The sequence below is a fragment of the Mchenga conophoros genome, linkage group LG13, assembly GCF_057382185.1.
Source record: "Mchenga conophoros isolate Kocher_MC1m ecotype Shallow Benthic linkage group LG13, M_conophoros_male_GT1.1, whole genome shotgun sequence".
NCBI lineage: Eukaryota > Metazoa > Chordata > Actinopteri > Cichliformes > Cichlidae > Mchenga > Mchenga conophoros.
In genome coordinates, this window is record NC_140538.1 from 31,249,874 (window position 1) to 31,268,123 (window position 18,250).

At 39.6% G+C, this 18,250-nt stretch overlaps 1 protein-coding gene across 6 annotated transcripts in view; it reads right to left on the reverse strand.

Moving 5' to 3' along the window:
- ltbp1 (latent transforming growth factor beta binding protein 1) overlaps positions 1 to 18,250 on the reverse strand; it is a 134,892-nt gene that overhangs the window by 46,113 nt on the left and 70,529 nt on the right. For 5 of the 6 annotated variants that reach the window (XM_085243015.1, XM_085243014.1, XM_085243013.1 and 2 more), the window contains exons 6-11: positions 13,787 to 13,984; positions 13,091 to 13,368; positions 12,575 to 12,677; positions 7,181 to 7,240; positions 3,677 to 3,799; positions 114 to 278 (exon numbers count right to left, since the gene is read on the reverse strand). In XM_085243015.1, coding sequence (XP_085099141.1) covers positions 114 to 278; positions 3,677 to 3,799; positions 7,181 to 7,240; positions 12,575 to 12,677; positions 13,091 to 13,368; positions 13,787 to 13,984 — 927 coding nt within the window. The remainder of the gene's footprint in view (positions 1 to 113; positions 279 to 3,676; positions 3,800 to 7,180; positions 7,241 to 12,574; positions 12,678 to 13,090; positions 13,369 to 13,786; positions 13,985 to 18,250) is intronic. The other variant, XM_085243017.1, reaches the window with a different exon arrangement.

An 18,250-nucleotide genomic window follows, 5' to 3' on the forward strand; every position in this document is an offset into this window, starting at 1 on the left:
TTATAAGACGGCTGAATAGTGTTTTTCATCGTGTTTCCTCCATAGAAGTCACAACAGAAGGTTTGGGGCCTTATTGGGACAGGACAACTATCTGACATTTCTCGGGACCTTACCTGTTCCTGGAGGGGGGCATTTGTCACAACGAGGGCCCCAGGCTTTGCCCACACTGCAGCAGCAAAGCTGTTTGCTCAGCTGGGCAGACACTGGGTGCAAACATTGCCTCCCCGAGCTGACCAAACGGAAGCAAGCCCCCTTCTCCTCTTGGATGGGTGTTTTGGCTGAAGAGGAGCACAGAAGGAGGGCAAAGAGGAGGGAGGAGGCGCAGGAAGTGGCACACCAAAGTGCAGGAGACCCAAACATGGAGGAAAGAGAGGATAAAGAGTAAAGAAGTCCCCTTCACCAGAGCAACCTCCCCCCCCCCCGTCACAAACGCAGTCTAAATATATGTCTAAAACAAAACCAGAGTACATTAAAGAGAGTACATGTTTTACAACAAGAGGCTCGGCAACCACATTTTGGTACTGGTACAAATAGCTATACACACATTAAACACCAGAAAGCAAAGACCACATGATGAAGGAAAAACTTGGGGGAAAAAATGAACATTTTCATGCCAGTGCTTCATGCACTACCAAAGTGCTGGCTGAGATGAAGGCATGCAGAGAGTTTGGCTTGGTTTAAATGTTTTAGGGCAAAAATTAAACTCCACAAATAAATGCTGGAAACAGTTCTGACTGGAAAAGAGACAAACTAACGACCCCCACGGGGAACCCAGGCTGATTTCCTTTTTGCCAGAAACATTACCTGAAGTAAATCATTTCACTTAAGGGTTAAATACTTGACCTATTTTCCCAACAAATACCTTGATTAAAAACATCAGGAATGACTGAAGTAAAAGTCAGAATCAGGTTTGCACAGTTCATTCTCAAAGCTAGAAAAAGGTTTGTTTGATTTTAATATTTTTAATGCTACTTTTGATGCCATTTGAAAATTTGCACAAACCTTTAAATGACATGTATCATAGTAACATTTAACAAATAGTTTGAAGAATATGTGAGGTTGAGACTACTCGTGCCTGTGTGTGGAAATATCAAGCTGAAGTCATTTAGAAAGATGAATTCTAAGGTTTTATCTATCAGGACATAATAAACCTAATCTTCTCCTGAGCAGCTCTTAATACAGGTGAATACAAACTACATATTACACCATGTTCTTCATCAAAACTAAGCCAAAATGCTTCAAGCACAAGTGCACTATTACAACTTCAAGATGCGTCCAGGTGCTGCTAATCAAATGCACTCGACTGGCCATCAGCAAATCAGAGCACCTCTACAGAGAACACGTACGCTCCGTTTACCATGATGAGGTTAAAAAAACAACAAAGCCCTTCAGACAGGAACTGTGTCTAGGCGAAGTGTTCAGGAAAATTTCAACATTTAAAGTTCCCCGGAGCAAAATAAAATCAATTCGAATGAAATGGAAGAAGTCTGAAACCACTAAGATTCTTGCTACAGTAGGCCATCTGACCGAAATGACTTAATAGGCAAGGAGGGCCTTGGCCAGGACGGTAACTAGGAAATCAACAGCCACTGTGGGCTTTGTCTACAGAAATATTACGACCTGCCAGAATGAAAACTAACCCTGCTGCACTGCGCCGGTCTTGCCTTTATGGCAGAGTGAGCAAACGGAGCCCCTCCTCAGCAAAACGCAGATGTCACCCAAAATGCTCAAAGGGCTGTGAGAGCGTGAGAAAAATCTTTCTGTGGTTTGAGGAGACAGAAATTGGGCTATTTTGTCTAAATGGTCTGAACAGTGTTTGCCAAGAAATAGCGTGCTTGGTTCAGCATCTATTCATCATGAATATATTAGTGTGTATTCAGGATTTAGATAACAGAAGTCACAAAGCCCCGGACAACTGAGAATCTCACAGTTTAGGATACCGTATGCTTCAAACATATTGCCCACCTGTCCCCCTTACACTAAAGCAATGTAAGAATAAGTGTGAAGAAAAAGATACAGCATGAAAAACATGTAAATCATTGGGGTACTCTTTCAGTGGAGTGTAGGTTTGAGGAGCCCTCTGCTGTGCCTGTCAATCAATGAGTAGCAGTAACGAATGGACACGTGACTTTCATTAGCCACAGGAGGAAAAAAGGCACAGTCCCATGCACCAACCTATCTATCCTGGGGCTGTCAAAAAATTGATTGATTGTCAGATATTAACCGATACTGAAAGTTAATATCGATGCATCAGTATCATCATCAGTGTCATCTTTGCCTCCTCCAGTTCACACACAACTTCAGGTCCTCCCCTCACTACCAGCCTAAGTAGCTCACATTCACAATGCTAAACAACACTGTAGGAGGAATTTCAAGAGAGGTCTGTAAAGCTCCCATTTCACAATACTTAAATACTACAGTAGTAGTTACCATAAATATTAACCCGGCCCCATTTAACGATTAGCAGTTACCCAATAGCCAAATTAGCTGTCTGTTATCATCAACATAGCGGATGTAGTTAAAGATGAATAATTAATGAATCAATAATAAAGCTGAATGGGTTGCAAATGAAATATTTAGTCATGGCAGAGCGCATTACAGACACATGGAGAACTGGGTGGGTTACTGATTGCGTAGCGCGGCGGGGGAAACGTAGCTGAGTTGAGCAGAGAGTCCGGAGTGTGGAGAACTAATCCGAGCACATAAACAGCACATTTTGGAGCAGAGCAGCCAAATCAGATGGGTGTCAGGGCTGAAGAGCAGAGCTGAGGATGTACAAGCTACAGACTGAGGCAGAGCAGTGTGAATAGGTGATGAGAAAGAAAGGCTGCAGGCAGATGTGGACAACATGATAAAGTTGAACTTTTCTACCTCTACAATCGTTTATTAAAATGTCCTTCTTATCTTGTGAAAGCCAGTTGTGAGGTCAGTTGTAAAAAGCAGGCAGTAACTAGTTCAATATTTCATGGTGAGTTATTTTAGCATACCTAATACCGCACAAAACACACTGTTAATTTTTCCGCAATGTGTTTCCTCCACAAGAATCAAATAATTCTGATGTCTTTGTTTATTAGTAAGATCTAAAATACATTGAAATTATCTAAATAATTTATTAAATGAATAGAACTTATAAACTTGATATTAAATACTTATTTTGTTAAATCTAACTATATTTGGAAAAACTGGTGGAAAATACTCAATAATTGAATGTTATCAGTTATCAAGTATTTTCCTAAGTATCTGTATTGAGTTGGATAGTCTAGTTTTGTTTTCATGCTAATTTATATTACACTGCAAAAGAAAGGCAATACATGCTCATGGCATGTTTTAAAATAATAACTTTAATAATTGTGCTCAAGAAATTGCCCAACTGGCTACAATTCCCAGCATTTACCGACCCGTAATGAGATATTTCGGTTTTGGCTGTGTGTAACTCTCAGTACATGCTTTATATAACTTGAATACCATGCTTGCATGAAGATCTGAATGAAAATCTTCATGCAAGCATGGTATTCAAGTTATCTGAAGATCTGAATGTGCAAATCTGCATATCTAAGACCAGCATGCAAATGTAATGCAAGAATCTTTTGCTCAGTCTGACGCAGCTCCATTAGATCTTCTCTGTCTAGAATTATTGAACGAGCAACTGTGATGAAAAACTGATTGGAGGACTTACGTATGCACATGATGAACGTGGGGTCAGGGACATATCCAGGTTTACATGTGCACCTGTAGCTGCCCAGAGTGTTCACACAGTTTCCATTTGGACACACACCCTGTAGCTGGCACTCATCTAGATCTGTGAATTATTGAAGAGTTGACAGTTAATGAAAAGGTTTTTCAAACAATTTCTTCACCTTGCAGAACTAAACCCCCCCAAAAAACACAATTAACCACACTTGTTATACCTGAATTCATATACTTCCATTAGTGCATCAAGTACTATTCATTATTACTTTTCTAGTACATGAGTTTAGAATTGCAGTGCCTAAAAAATCTGCTGCTGTTAGTCAGCTGGCATTGATGAAACTATCAGTGCTGTTTGGTGGTCCTGGCTTTTAAGGCGAGAAGGGCACAGTACACATATACACATTGTGAAAACACGTTTGGACAGTATGAATAGCAAGGGTAAGTCTGGAGGTCTGCACAGCTTTGGTAACTATTGGTGGTTCAGTGGTTAGTATTTTCCACCCTCAGCATGCCTTCAGGTTCCAGGTTCAAATCCTGGCTGGGGCCTTGCTGTGTCCCCGCAGGAGTTTCTGCTTGCTACCCAAGCTTCCTCCCACAGCCCATGTCTGTATTGGCCACGAATGGTGAGGTTTGAATGCATGGTTAAAACGTGACCTCTAAAAAAGTGAGTACATTACAACTAAAATGTCAAATGTTGTAGAACTGTGTTCTTTCCTATGCAGCTCACTGTTAAAACTTTCCTTTTTGCTAAAGCATATAGTTAGGGCTGGACCAGGTGACCCTGAATCCTCCCTTAGTTATGCTGCAATAGACGTAGGCTGCCGGGGATTCCCATGATGCATTGAGTTTTTCCTTTCCAGTCACCTTTCTCACTCACTATGTGTTAACAGACCTCTCTGCATTGAATCTGTTATTGTTATTAACCTCTGTCTCTCTTCCACAGCATGTCTTTTATCCTGTCTTCCTTCTCTCACCCCAACCGGTCGCAGCAGATGGCCCCTCCCCTCCCTGAGCCTGGTTCTGCCGGAGGTTTCTTCCTGTTAAAAGGGAGTTTTTCCTTCCCACTGTTGCCAAAGTGCTGCTCATAGGGGGTCATATGATTGTTGGGTTTTTCTCTGTATCTATGAAGCGCCTTGAGGCGACTTATGTTGTGATTTGGCGCTATATAAATAAAATTGAATTGAATTGAATTGAATTAATGCTTTAATTTCCAAGTGTGTGAGTGATTATGGTCAGTGACACCAGTGTTGGTCAAGTTACTAGTAATTAGTAACTTGCATTTTTCGATGACTTCTCCAAGAAAGTAATCCCATTACTTTACTGATTACTTATTTTCAAAAGTAAGATCTGAAGTTTAATTTTGTACTGCAGAAAGAAATTTTCTTCCCATGCAGAGTGTACAGCGGACACAAATGCTTTTGTCACTTTTTACGGACTCAAACTAAACGATGCATAATCGTACTCTCTCCCACGCTCCATATTATCCACTGTTGATCTGCACACGTCTGTTGCTGCCATGGACGTCGCATGCGCTTACGTCATTGTCATGAGACACGGTTTAGTAATGCAGTAACGCAGCGTGCTTACGGGAAAGTGACAGTAATGTAATTACTTTTTTTGCAATAGTAACTCCTTACTTTACTCTTGAAAAAGTAATTGGATTACAGTAACGCATCAACACGTTTTCCAGTTTAATGGTGAAAAGGAGCTCAGCTGTTTCAGGTAGCATGTTTTGACAGCCTTCTCGGTTGATCTTTTTACTCCTGAGGTCCTTCATGCTCCGACTAAAACAACCTTTATGCAACAACAACCTTTTATGGAAAAGGAACGGAAACATTTGCGAGTCAGCTGTTACTGATGCTAAATCTCTGTCAACTGTAATTATTTTTAAACAGGAAATCCAGATGAACTCAACTGCCACCACTACACGGGACTATTATTGAAAAACTACTATGCTTCTTGCAAACATACAAACCACATCATTACTACTAGATCAATCGTTTTTAGAAAGTCTTACCAGTGCGTGGTATCTGCAATGTACTGCAGTAGTCTGTGGTTGTGAAGAGAGGGCTCAGCATGAAGGGAACACTGTTAATTTAGCATAGGTAGCATAGAGGCTAAGAGCTGTACGTAGTGACTAGACCCATAAGCAGTGGTATTTAGCCAGGATGACTCCTGGTTGTCTCTTTTGGTATCCCCACATGACCAGACATATAAAATGGGTGGATGGTTCAGACTGTTTGTTCTTCAGCATTCGAAGCAGATGCTTGTGAATGTGTTTGTGTCTTTATTTTATATTTTGTGCAGTACCACACTTTGAATGTCATGGAAAAAAATGACTTCCTCTCCATGTTCTGAGCAGCCAAGCAGAACAGTCTGCTGGAAAAGGTCACGCTCCTCTTTTGTGGGTTCTTGTAAAAGAGTTGGTGCCACCAAACACTGGCCCACTTCCACTTTGCAGTTAGTGGTTTCTAGACTGTCATCAGTCAGGAAACACCCTGAACAATCAATGATTAAATTTAGCCTCAGATTAACACCACCCCTACACAGCTGTAACCTAATTTAAAGTGCATGCTGCATGTGTGTCTGCGATTCTGCTTAGCCCCAGTTTAGAGTCACTGACTCGTGGTTTTTGTGGATATCATTTCAGTAGGTTCTTTTTTAACTTAGACACTGGTGGGAAGTTGCTTTGGAAGGGCCAGTTTCTTAATTTGAATATAACATAGAGATAATACTTCTCAGCTCTATTCACACTTTTTGATGCAAACTCAATCGCAGAGTTTTAGAGTATCTTTAACACTTGTCACTTACATAAACTGCTTTAAATATTTTTACAACATTTAAAAATGCTGTTCCTGCCTAGTTGTAACCACATATAGGAGGCTTCCTGTCTAAAATAAAAGTTCCCATCAAGAGGCACAGAAGGGTAAGGAGAGGCATAACTCACAAGTTTGTGGCAATTTGTGGTATTTGGTCTTAAGCATCGGTCATACTGAAATGTTGATGTTTTTAAAAGTAGTACTGCAATCGTTTTCACAGTACACCGAGAGGCGTAATGTTAGTACATTTTGTGACACCACACCCGACAGTTAAAACAGAGAAACTTAGAGAAACATAATAGTCAGGTGATCACGTTAAATAATTACACCATAAGGATGGTTTGTTTTTCTGTTACTTAAAAGAGGTAGCAGTTTATTTGCTACCTGCAATTTATTGACATTTACTTTAATTTGTTTAATTGTTTACAAAAGGTTTGAGGTGTGAAATAAACTGCACTGGAGTTAGAAAACAAAACAAGGGTGTGTGTGGTTGGACGATGTGTTTGTGCCGGGGAGGGGGGGCACAAAGAGTTTCTTGTAAAACAAAGGGGGGGTCTAGGAAAAAAAAAGTTTGTGAACCACTGAACTACAGGGAATCACACGTGTCTTTACCACATTATTATAAGCTATATAAGCATTAGGATGTTAAAAACAATAGCATCAATTCTTACCTTGGCAATGAGAACTGTTGACTCTTATGTAACCCTGAGGGCAATCTATCAGGGGGAAAGCTGATGACGGGAGCATGTGAAGAGCAAAACAAAGAGAAGGAGCACATGTTAGTCACAGTTTTGAGAGCAAATGTCTGGGTTCTTATTCTGTAATAATTCCAAAATACATTTATGAGTGTTCATTTAAAGTCTCATAAAGCAAAAAAGCATAAATCATGTTCCTGAAGGAAAGAAACGTATTCACTCTAAAATTGTAAAAAATGTTAATTATGGTCAAGTTAACAGCGTACCTTTACCGTGGTTTAAGTGAAGGTACTGTATTGCATTTTTTTATATTTATGTATTTTATTTTATTTTTTTCTATGTAACCTCAGGTTGATAGTCAAATTCAAACATAGACTGTCATTGAGAATGAGAACCCAGTCAATATAAATATGTTTGTCACTATGCGAGCTGTTTTGCGTATAACTGAATTACATATTTAATCTCTGTAGTTTCAGCGTATTGCTGTAAAATGAATATAAACTATTTGTATCTTTAAACAAACAGGAGTGGTTGAAGAGTAGATACGATTTAGTTCTAAACCAAACAGACAGAAGAAAGAAAAAAATTAATCATATTAAATTATATAGAGAGATGAGCTGAGATAAAAATACATTTATTTGAGCTTCTTCACGCAATAAGATGAGCAGCAAAGCCTCTATTATCTGTAAAAATACAATGGATTCATTCATTGAAAAATGACTAAATTAAGGTAATGATAGTTAGTTAAGACAGGATACAGTGTTCAAAAAGAGTTATTAATGGAACCATGAAGGGTTGCAGGGAAGGAGGTGGACGTAGCTGCTAGAAGCTACTTAAGCAGCAACATTAGTACACAGGAAGTCAGTCTCACTGCAGTACAGCTGGACAAAGGAACCAGTGGGTAGGTGGTACCCAAATACTCAAAAGAAGATTGATATTTTGTTCTAGAACAAAACAAGGCAATGATTGTTTGACCAAGAAAGCCAGTCTATTTACCAGTTACCACAGTCTCCATCGCACAATGGACTATTTCACACCTAAATGTTTAAAAAAAGAAAAAACACCTCATGCCTCCACCATTCCTGAGGAGAGGACAGAGAGTGCAAATCTCTGGCCCTTTGGTGACTCCCACTAAAATGCTGGATATGAAAAGACTTAATCTTCCCTGTCCTGGTGTCTTATTGCATGTGTGCTAAAAGCAAGCACACATGCAATAAAAGCAAGTCTTTCAGTTCTGTTCTCTCCTATACGCTAAGAACTATATCCTGAGCAGCTCAGGTGTGCAATCAGTCTTTTTAGACTACAGATTCCGTGGTGTCCCTAACAGCTGTGTTTTACGACAAAAAAACTGCTCCTCGCTGTTTAACCAGATGTGTATGCGAGGCCCTGACAGATTAAAGGATGGATCAAAGACCTATTATTTCTGAAACTGTTGTTTCCCTTGGTTCAATAAAAACTTCATTGCTGTTTTGTATACTTTTTTAAGACTGAACAATTAGTCAAAAGCTGCAGCAGGGAGTTCATCTTTGCAGTTTTGTATTAATATTTCCCTAAAAATAGGGAAGGCCAAGTACAGAAGAGCAGGACAGAAATCCTTTGACAATGACAAAGCTGAGGGAATGGATTGGACTGGAGTCACTGATTAATGCTGAAACTGAATCAACTCTGAAATGGGGACACAGGGAGAAGACAGGCTCAGATTTCTGATACAAGTGTAAGTTGAATACAAAAGAATGAGTGTGCACCGAGCTGAGCTACAGCGTGAGTTAAAAGACCTTTACAATACTATAACCTCAAATCTACTGAAGCAGTACATATATTTTTTGTGTCAATAACCAAAAATTTACAGAGAAATTACTTCTGCTCAGGAGAAAGGAGAAAACTTAACGTGGGCACTCCAAAAACTCAGGCTGCTCTGGACGTCTCACTGGTTTGGAAAGGTCATTTATTCAAAGAGAGTGAAAAGACTTCAAATAGAAAAATAAATAAATAAAATAAAGAGCCTAAATTCTTCAGTGGGGGACAGTGATCATGTCATCAGCTGTAAAGTATTGTAATCTTAGAAACTTTCTGAAACTTGTCACTGTTTGGACACTACAGGAGATATCAAAAATGAAGAACAGCTGAAAACGTAAAGTCTTGGGACTGATTTCAATGTTGACTTTTTTTCTCTACCTTCTGAAACAGCTGAACATTTTGATGGCTTCTGCAGCACAAAGAATACATTTTTAATGTATACTGAGTACTGTGAATTCTTAAATAGCATTCACGTTAATAATGTTCAAATTCGTGGCTCTCTAGCTTTCAAATCAGCGTTTTCGGATCTATGCTCTGCTATTAGATACTAGTTTAAATACGAATAATTAGTATCGAAATTAATTCAGCATTAGATTCGAGGAAGGACCTAATTCTTTGGGAGGGGCTCAGGTACATTATAACTTTCTGGTAATATACTGCCCCCTTCTGTTGACAGTTAAGGTTGTGTTTTTCAATCTAACAAACTGCAATAAGGTGTGAAAATCCACAATGTTTAAAACACTTACTCACAGCTATATTCCTTGCAAACACTGGATATGGATTAGGATGCTGTGAATAATACTCAATTTGCTGTTGCACACAATAACCAACATGTTGCTATCGTAACGATGAGTTTGCAAAGTGTGTTTTCACATATGGGTATTGATGGATTTACACAAAAGTACTACAGTACCACCCCTTTCCTCAGTTCAGCTGGGGATAATACACTAGAGAGCGTCTTTTCATGCTCTACATACAACAGCGCTGGCTTCAAAGACAAGTTCCACAGTTCTATAAAGGGAGTAGTGTTGAGTAGCCAGCTACTACATAAAAAGGCTGGCAATTCCATCCTCACCTCCCCCACACACTCAGTTTAGCTGGTACCACTTTAAACAGAGCTAAGAGGCAAGGGCCAGCACCACATGCTGCCTTGGCATTTAGTGCTTTTCCTCTCTGGAAGTAGCTGTTTGGGTGAAAGTCACCTGTTTGTTAAATCGACCCAGTACAAGACTCATAATGTTTCCTAGCTGCATTTTTATTTTGCTTGTCACTAGCTGAAAGTTATGGCTGCAAAAGACACATTGAGCTGTGTTGAAACATTTTTAGAGTGTGGGTTTCAAGCCAGCTGGATATTTTGCTTTGACTGCTTTTAAGGAAGCCCAGTCTGAAATTTTACACTACTTTGAAAAAATGTCTTGAGGCATCCCTCATTTCTATATATTTTGCTTCTGAGGAGCCAGACTTCGTTGTCATTTTTTTGAAAGCGGTCTCACTTTGACCGCCAGTTACTTTGGAAATTGGCTGCTTTTTCATTCATTTTGAGTCCAGTCATCAAACCTGAACATTTTCCAAGAACAGGCCTTTTGTTTGCTTGTTTTTTAAGCGACTTAACATTGACCTTTCAAACAGCTAAGCATAAAAATCAAGGCTCAAGGTAGCTCAAGGGCTGAATAAGTGTACTGTGTAAACACAACTTAGCAAAGAACCAGTTGTGTACCAGTTTCATCTGCGTTTGCTGCCAACATTCAAAAAAGAGCTTTCAAATGTTCTTAAAGAAGCCTGGAGATCCACTCCTGAAGACAACTTAAGGAAATTACAAGAAAGCAACTATTGACTTTCCAGGTGGGATTCTGTTTTTGTTATATACTCTATTTTCGCTGAGGTTTACACATATTATAACCGCTACAGCTATTTGCTGTTTACCTAGAAAAATATAACAAAATGAGTGTTAATTCAAGATTTTTGTGCAGTATTATATTTGAAGACAAACTAGTCTTTGCAGAATTACACTGATTATATTCTCATTAAAATATCATCTTACATGTCCTAAGACATGATATGCTGTCAGTGAGGATCTGCTGCCAAACACACAGCATGTAATATAAAAGGTTAATGAGGTTGCTAAGAAAGTTGATACAGCATTATCTCAATACCACAGTGTGAAAGGACACTGAGATGCTCCTCCACATGTTGCTGTAAAGGTTTAGAAAAGCAGGGCATTAATATCAGGCGAGTCAGCTGGATCGTCTTTCTCATGAACTGAACTGAACCAGTGCTCTTATTTATTCATAAAACACTGCCCTCATAAGTGTCAGCGCATCACGTGTAAGCGGCTGACTTTACCAGCTCTTAAAAACCAAGTGATTGTGTATCATGTCAGTGCAAGCAGCAGCTGCCAAGGTTTCCTGGGTCACGCTAGAGAAACATCCAATCCAACGCATTTCAGTTTGACTCAATTCAGTTTTATTTACATAGCACCAAATCACTGCAACAGCAAACTCAAGACGTTTTATACTGTAAGGTAAAGACCCTAAAACAGTCAGAGACAACTTCTCTGAGCAAGCACTTTGTGACAGTGGGAAGGAAAAACTCCCTTTTGACAGGAAGAAAGAGATTAGCCAGAGATTTTTAATAACTAATGATTAAATGCAGAGTGGTGTGTAAGCACACAGAGAGTGTAATGGAAAAGTGATTCTTGCTCATTCACAGCTTTTTACACATCCTTCAATCAACACATTTTTTCTAACCCCAACAGCACAAACACAGCAGAGACAGTTGCAGACAGGGTAGAGACGTCTATCAGTTACTGCTGCCTGTGTTGATATTCACCAGTCAGCCAAAGGTGCCGCGCCATTAACACAAGAATCCAGACGAATGCGTCATAAAAAATCCAACCCCCTAAGCTGTATAAATGTTTATGTGTTAAGTGGGGAATGACTCACTTTTGGAGCTATTCTAAGTGGCCGTTAGAAGAACTGAAGTTTTTGACGATGCATTGGATTCAGTTTGTAAAAATCTGAGGGCTGCCACTTAATTCACGCACACCATTATGTTTATTTGTGTGAGGCGCTTTCTGTGTTTGTGCTGGAGACATTGTAGCAACGACTCTAATTTTTGCTTGCTTCAAAAGCTTTTATGGTGTATAGGGCTTCTTTTTTGTTTTCAGCAATCATTATTAGAATGAAACAAATATTATTACTCTTATTAAGATATACTGTCTGTGGTTTTTCCAACTCATGGGGTACGCTCAGTAGGTGGTCAAAATCAGAGTCAAAAACTGTACTTTTCCACTATGCCATTACTTTCAAAATGCATTAAGAAGTGAAAAACTAGAAAAAATATTCTATTGGCAGCTCTGTGTTAAATTCTGTTGTTGATGGAACACAACTTAAAATACATAAACAATACCTTTAATGTTAATGATTTTCATATTTAGATTTCCATTCAAGATTTGAAAGTGGGCACTGGGACTGCAGAGCCCAGACCACCTGCCGGCATTTCTTCCCCTCAACGTTAATTCCATGGCTATGAATTCACTACCACTTTTAGAAAAACATCTAGACCTGGACTTACATGGTTTCTTCGGACACTTTTGGCATTTGTGGAATCCCCACGAGGTCCCAATGGTCCCACAGCACTGCTCCAGCTTAGTTAGAATGGGCAGAGCCTTTCCACACTAACACATCGAGATGGAGAGAACAGAGAAAAGGACAAAACAGTGAGGATTAATATTTTTGCTTCTGTGTATCCTCAGAGGACAAAAATAAATGCAAACCTCCTCATAAAATATGATCTGGTAATGCAGAGAATATTAATTTTAAACTTTGAGCTATACTAACTAACAGGCATTATTTCTGTTCTGTATTTTACATCCATCGTCTTCTATAAATGTGTCTTTGGGATTAATACCACCGGTGTCATGTTTTGTAGTCTTTGTGCCTCTTATTGTTGTCCATATCTAATCAAAATATTTCCCAGACTTTTTGATTGATTGCTTTAGATTACTGAAACTGAAAGGCTTACTTGATCTAACAGATGTGTTATGACTGTAATTAAGCTCACAAACAGCAGACATGTCTGACATTGTACCTGACTGCCTGCTGTCTCCTGGAAGCAGCGGCCCAGTGCATTCTTAGAGGTGACAGGCTGGTACTGAGGAAACTGGTAGCTGTGCTGGCCCGGATAGACTATGTTGTAGCCATGGTGCTGGATCTTCTGGCTGCTTTCGCTGTGATGGTAGCTATAACTAGTGGATGAGGAGGAGCCTTTTGTTTGCTGTCCATTGTTGTTGTAATTGTCCAACTGAGACACCTGGTGGAACTGAACTGAGGCCTCTGGGGGGTGATTGATGTGGATGTTGACGATGCCTGGGCCGTACAGGAAGAAAAACACATACTGTATACAAGCATGACACTGATGTGGTGCATCACAGTAGATGATTAAGATTAACCATCTTTGTTAGGTTTATGATGTCACTAGTAAGGAGTCAAACTCTCCCCAAAAGCAAGAGACAAACAAAAATGACTTTCCTGACAAAAAAAGTAACAAATTGTGATATGCCTCAGTTACAATAAATCCTATTAATAAGTAAATAAATAAACCCAAAGCCTAATCCTATTTTGAAGAAGAGAAAAACTGATATTTTAGGAGAAGATGCACATATTTATTGATGTGCATCAACTGGATTGTTTCTCTTTGTTTCTTGATTGCCAAGGCCCGAGAGACCAATCTAATTGGATAAAACACATATGATGATTGTCTAGGCCAATGTCACATTTCACTCACCAGGTGTCTGGCCGTTGCTATAGGTCAGAGGCAGGGTGTGTGTGGAGTGGACCTGATTCTGGCTGTAGCCTCCTGATGTCTGCTGGTGTCCGTTCTGAACCGCCATCTGGCAGAACTTTCCGGTGAAGTTTGGAGGGCATTGGCATTTGTCCCTGGTGCTGCACTTACCGCCATTTATACAGGGCAGGTGACACACCACTAAGCAGAGGAAAGACCAAGCGAAAGGTGTTAATGCGCTACTGGCTCCACTTCAACACACACAAACACTCGCCAATAATGAGTTTGAAATGATCAACAAATCTGCGAGTCAGCCCAGATTTTCATTTGTGTGACTGGTTAGCACATGTCACCACGAAACAAGTAAAATGCAAGCTATTCAAGGGAAAATATTATTCTTAGAGAAGTCTACTGTTCTCACAGACCATGAACACACAGCACAGAGCAGGTTGCAGATCTGTACACATAACTTTAAGAGTGGATAGGTACAAACATCAGCGTGTACGGGTGAAGTGAGGGATACCACAAATTCACTGTTTTTCAGGCAAAAGGTTCACACTGACAGTAAACCAGGTGATACAATATATATGTAAGGACTGTTTCCTGTTTAACTGTGTAATGTAGTAGAAATTAAATACAAGATCCAAGACAAAATAAAAATGTGTTGTCAAGCTTTGACATCTCTTTCAGCTCTGACTGATTATTTTCTTGTCTCAGAGCCTGATAAAGTCAAACCAGAGGTCATCCATGAACAGGAAAATCATGTCACTCACATCTAAAAACTCCAGCCCACCACAGCAGCCGTTAATCATCACTGTCAAACATCTTTCCACACAATCACTCTACATACCTCATCAGCACAGGGCACACCACATGGAAAACGTCCTGTATACGAGCTAGTATGAAATTCACCAGTGTGTGAGCACATGTTTACACGTGCTTAATCCCTGCTTATTCCACTTTTCATTTTACTCAGTATGACTCTCAGTGACATGTATAAACTCTATAAAAGAAGTGGATGCAACTACTGCCATCTCTTAGTGTGTACATTATTATTTACAAGCCTTTTGGACTGAGAATTAACCACATTGTTGGTAACAAGGGTAGAGCAGGCTAGGACTGAGGGGTTATGTGACTGAAAGAGCAGAAGACACTTTGCACAACCATGTGGTAGTCAATCACAAAATAGCCCGACTTTAGAGTATACCACTTTTACGTTGTCTTTTTTTTGTTTTCAAACATAAACTGCTGGACAATTTAAAGTGAGATGTTTGCTAATAGAAACTATGATGCTTTTCCTTATTTTTGTCATACACTGTTGCAATGGCCAAACGCATCATTCAATCAGAGTTTCCTGACCTGCTGTCCATCTACACCAAGCGGTGCAAGACTAAAGCCAGGAATATTACGATGGACCTCTCCCATCCCAACAATGGACTCTACTCACTGTTGAGGTCTGGGAAGCGCTTCCGCTCCCTTAAGGCCAAAACAGAGAGAATGAGGAGGAGCTTCTTCCCCCAGGCTAGTCGGGCCCTGAACCAGGTGTAGGACTGGACTCTCCCACACACATCGCATCACCGCACGCACTCTGTTTGCACACTTCTTATAATTTATAATTTCCTTTTCTTCATAATTTCTTTCATAAATCATTATTTCCACATTCTTTTTACTGTAAAATTAAAAGTTAAAATCTGTAAATGTTGTAGTAACCTGTAAATCTGTAAATCTTACTGTCATTTAATGGTCGGGCATTGCACAGCAATAAGCATTTCACCACATGTCGCACTGTGTATGGTGCTGTGTGTGACAGATAAAATTTGAATTTGAATGTCCCGTGGGCTAAAAGCTTCAGACTGCTCTACATACTTGGGTTTTAGACAGTTTTTTTCTATTCTTGGACCTGTATGATGTCAGTAACGATGGCCCTTTAGCCCTTCGTCTCAGATGAACAGCTATAGTAATGAACACAGTTTAAAATACTTGCTGTCCAGACCTTCTGTTTCTGTGGCCCATCCAATCAGAAGGCCTTGGCTTGAAGGGAGAGGAATTAAAATAACTTCTTTCAGACAGACAGTGATCTTCGGTCCAGTATAAGATGAATATAAACAATATTTTGAATTATGCAAATCCAGTGTAGTGGAATCTAAGAATAAAAATTTGGACTTGGAAATGAGCAGAACAGGGTTTCAGTGTCCAGCTGACTCGACGCTAAAACCTTACGCGTGTTCTGTCATTGTTCTGTTACACAGCGGTTCTGTGTTTGATTTGTTGCACTATATTTAGACTTTGTTTACTGATGTTGGGCCCCAATATGCCCAAATGTCAAAGAGAAATTAAAAATGCATGGCGTGGAAGAGTTCGGGTCTTAGGAGGTTAAAGTAAAGAGTTTTAGTACAGAAGCACAGATGATATCACTGATGTGTGTCCAGAGTGAGTCACTGCTCACTATAAAATAATCAGTATAACGGTAATGTGAGTGTATTGCAGCGAGACTTTGTGTACATGAACATGAAATTTATTCTAATCAGCCAGACAGAATTGGAAATTAAAGCTGGTGTCTATTACAAACCTGTTTCAAATAAAGGCCTACTACCTTCCACAGTCGAGGTACTGTAAATACAGGGAGTCATCACTGTTTGATGAAACATTTTGTTTGTTACTCTAAATATGATTATATTTAACAAAATAAACAGCCTATACTTAACTAGCTGCTATTCCCATAAACTCCACTTCTAACTGGAGACGGTGTAGTTGCCACCTGCTGGCATACAAATAGTTTGGTATACCCAAATGTAAAAGCTTGAGAAAGAAGAAACTGCAAGACCAAAATTCAAAAATGTGTTCTCAGACCTCAGCAGACAACCTGCTGAATTTAATGTTATTATTAGAGTGAGAACTGAGGAAGACTCAAGACATCATAAACCAGAAATTATCCTTTCGAGAAGGAAGGATAATTCTTATGTGCAGAATGAGCACAAGCAAGTGTGCACACACTGTGATTTTCAAAAGCACCTCTTTGAAAATGAAATGTTGAGATCTAAGACCTCTGTTTTTCCCGTTCTCCATTTTTATACTCAGCTGACATAATAGGACAGTCACTCTCAGTGTTGGGGTTTTATATAGTAAACCTGAGTCTCATTGCTTGTGTTCTTAAAAGATTATTCACTCTCAAAGGAATTCCATTTAGCACAACACATGTACTGTATACATACCCTCTCCACAGAAGTCAACAAAGTGAATATTAAAGAGGCTATTCGCTCCAGCTTTCAGTTTCTGTAAATGGCAGTTTTAGCTAAGATCACTATAGTCAAAAGATCATTATTTCCACTTGTGGTGATTTATATTTTTTGTTATATTGAGCAGAGAGCACACCTTTCCACACTTCAAAATACAAACATGGACATCCAGCAGGACCCCCAGACCCCTCAGAAAAGGGTATGACAGCAAATAATATATTAGAGTCAGTACAAAAAGAGGAGTTGGAATGAAGGGGGTTTGCACAGTAAACAGCTTGCAGAGCATGCTCTATGTGGTATTTGACAGTTGAGTCCATGGAAGGATATCAACTGGGTACTTAAAGCACCACAGTCAAAATATTTTTTATATATTTTTAAAATAGTTTTAACATTCTATGCACTCAAACAATTTGTCTCTGACAATGTCCTCATGAAAAGCAGAGCCTAGGGACAAAGATAACAAAAGGTCAAAAGGTCAAAAACTGAATGTCCAGTTAGCATCCCCAGAAAATTTAGGACTGGTGATGAATTTCATGAAGATCCCTCAGCTGCCACAACCCTGCTTCTATACACACAAAAGTAGTTTTCCAGGATGAAATTTCAAAGTGTGAAGCCAGAGGTTTTCTTCTGGTTTTCTTCTGGAAAACGCAGGTTTTCAGCTGATGTGACTGCGAGTGGAGAAAAGGAAAGAGGAGGCACGTATTCCAAAAGCTGATGAATGTTCTGAGAGTCTTTGTCCAGAATCAGAAAGACTTCTGCTGAAAAACTCCCCATAATAACTCTGGAGATGTCGCTTCTGTTCATACATATGTGATTGATGATAAAACTGCGCACTTTGGACAATAACCACTCTGTAATAACCATGTGACTGTGTGAAGGCTAAGACAATAAAAACATGAATGATATCTGTACTGATACATGAAAGATAATTAAACTCCTGGAGGATTGTGTCCCAGCACTGTTCCAAGTGGCACCTTCACATTTAGGGAGACCGTCTGTGTCATATTTGGTTTTGGAAAGGAGCAGTGCCTGTGCAGAGAGTGCAGGATGTTTGCACACTTCTGAAAATCACCTGCTTCTGTCAGATGGTTTCAATTATAAAGAGTTTGTGCTAGGGAGCACTTCTTCAAAGATTTGTCTTCTTGTGCCTTAGAAAGATTGTGTCTATGTGGTCTCTCCAGTTATTGCAGCCTCCTTCAACTGGACATGCATGGTGTCAGGTTAACTGGTG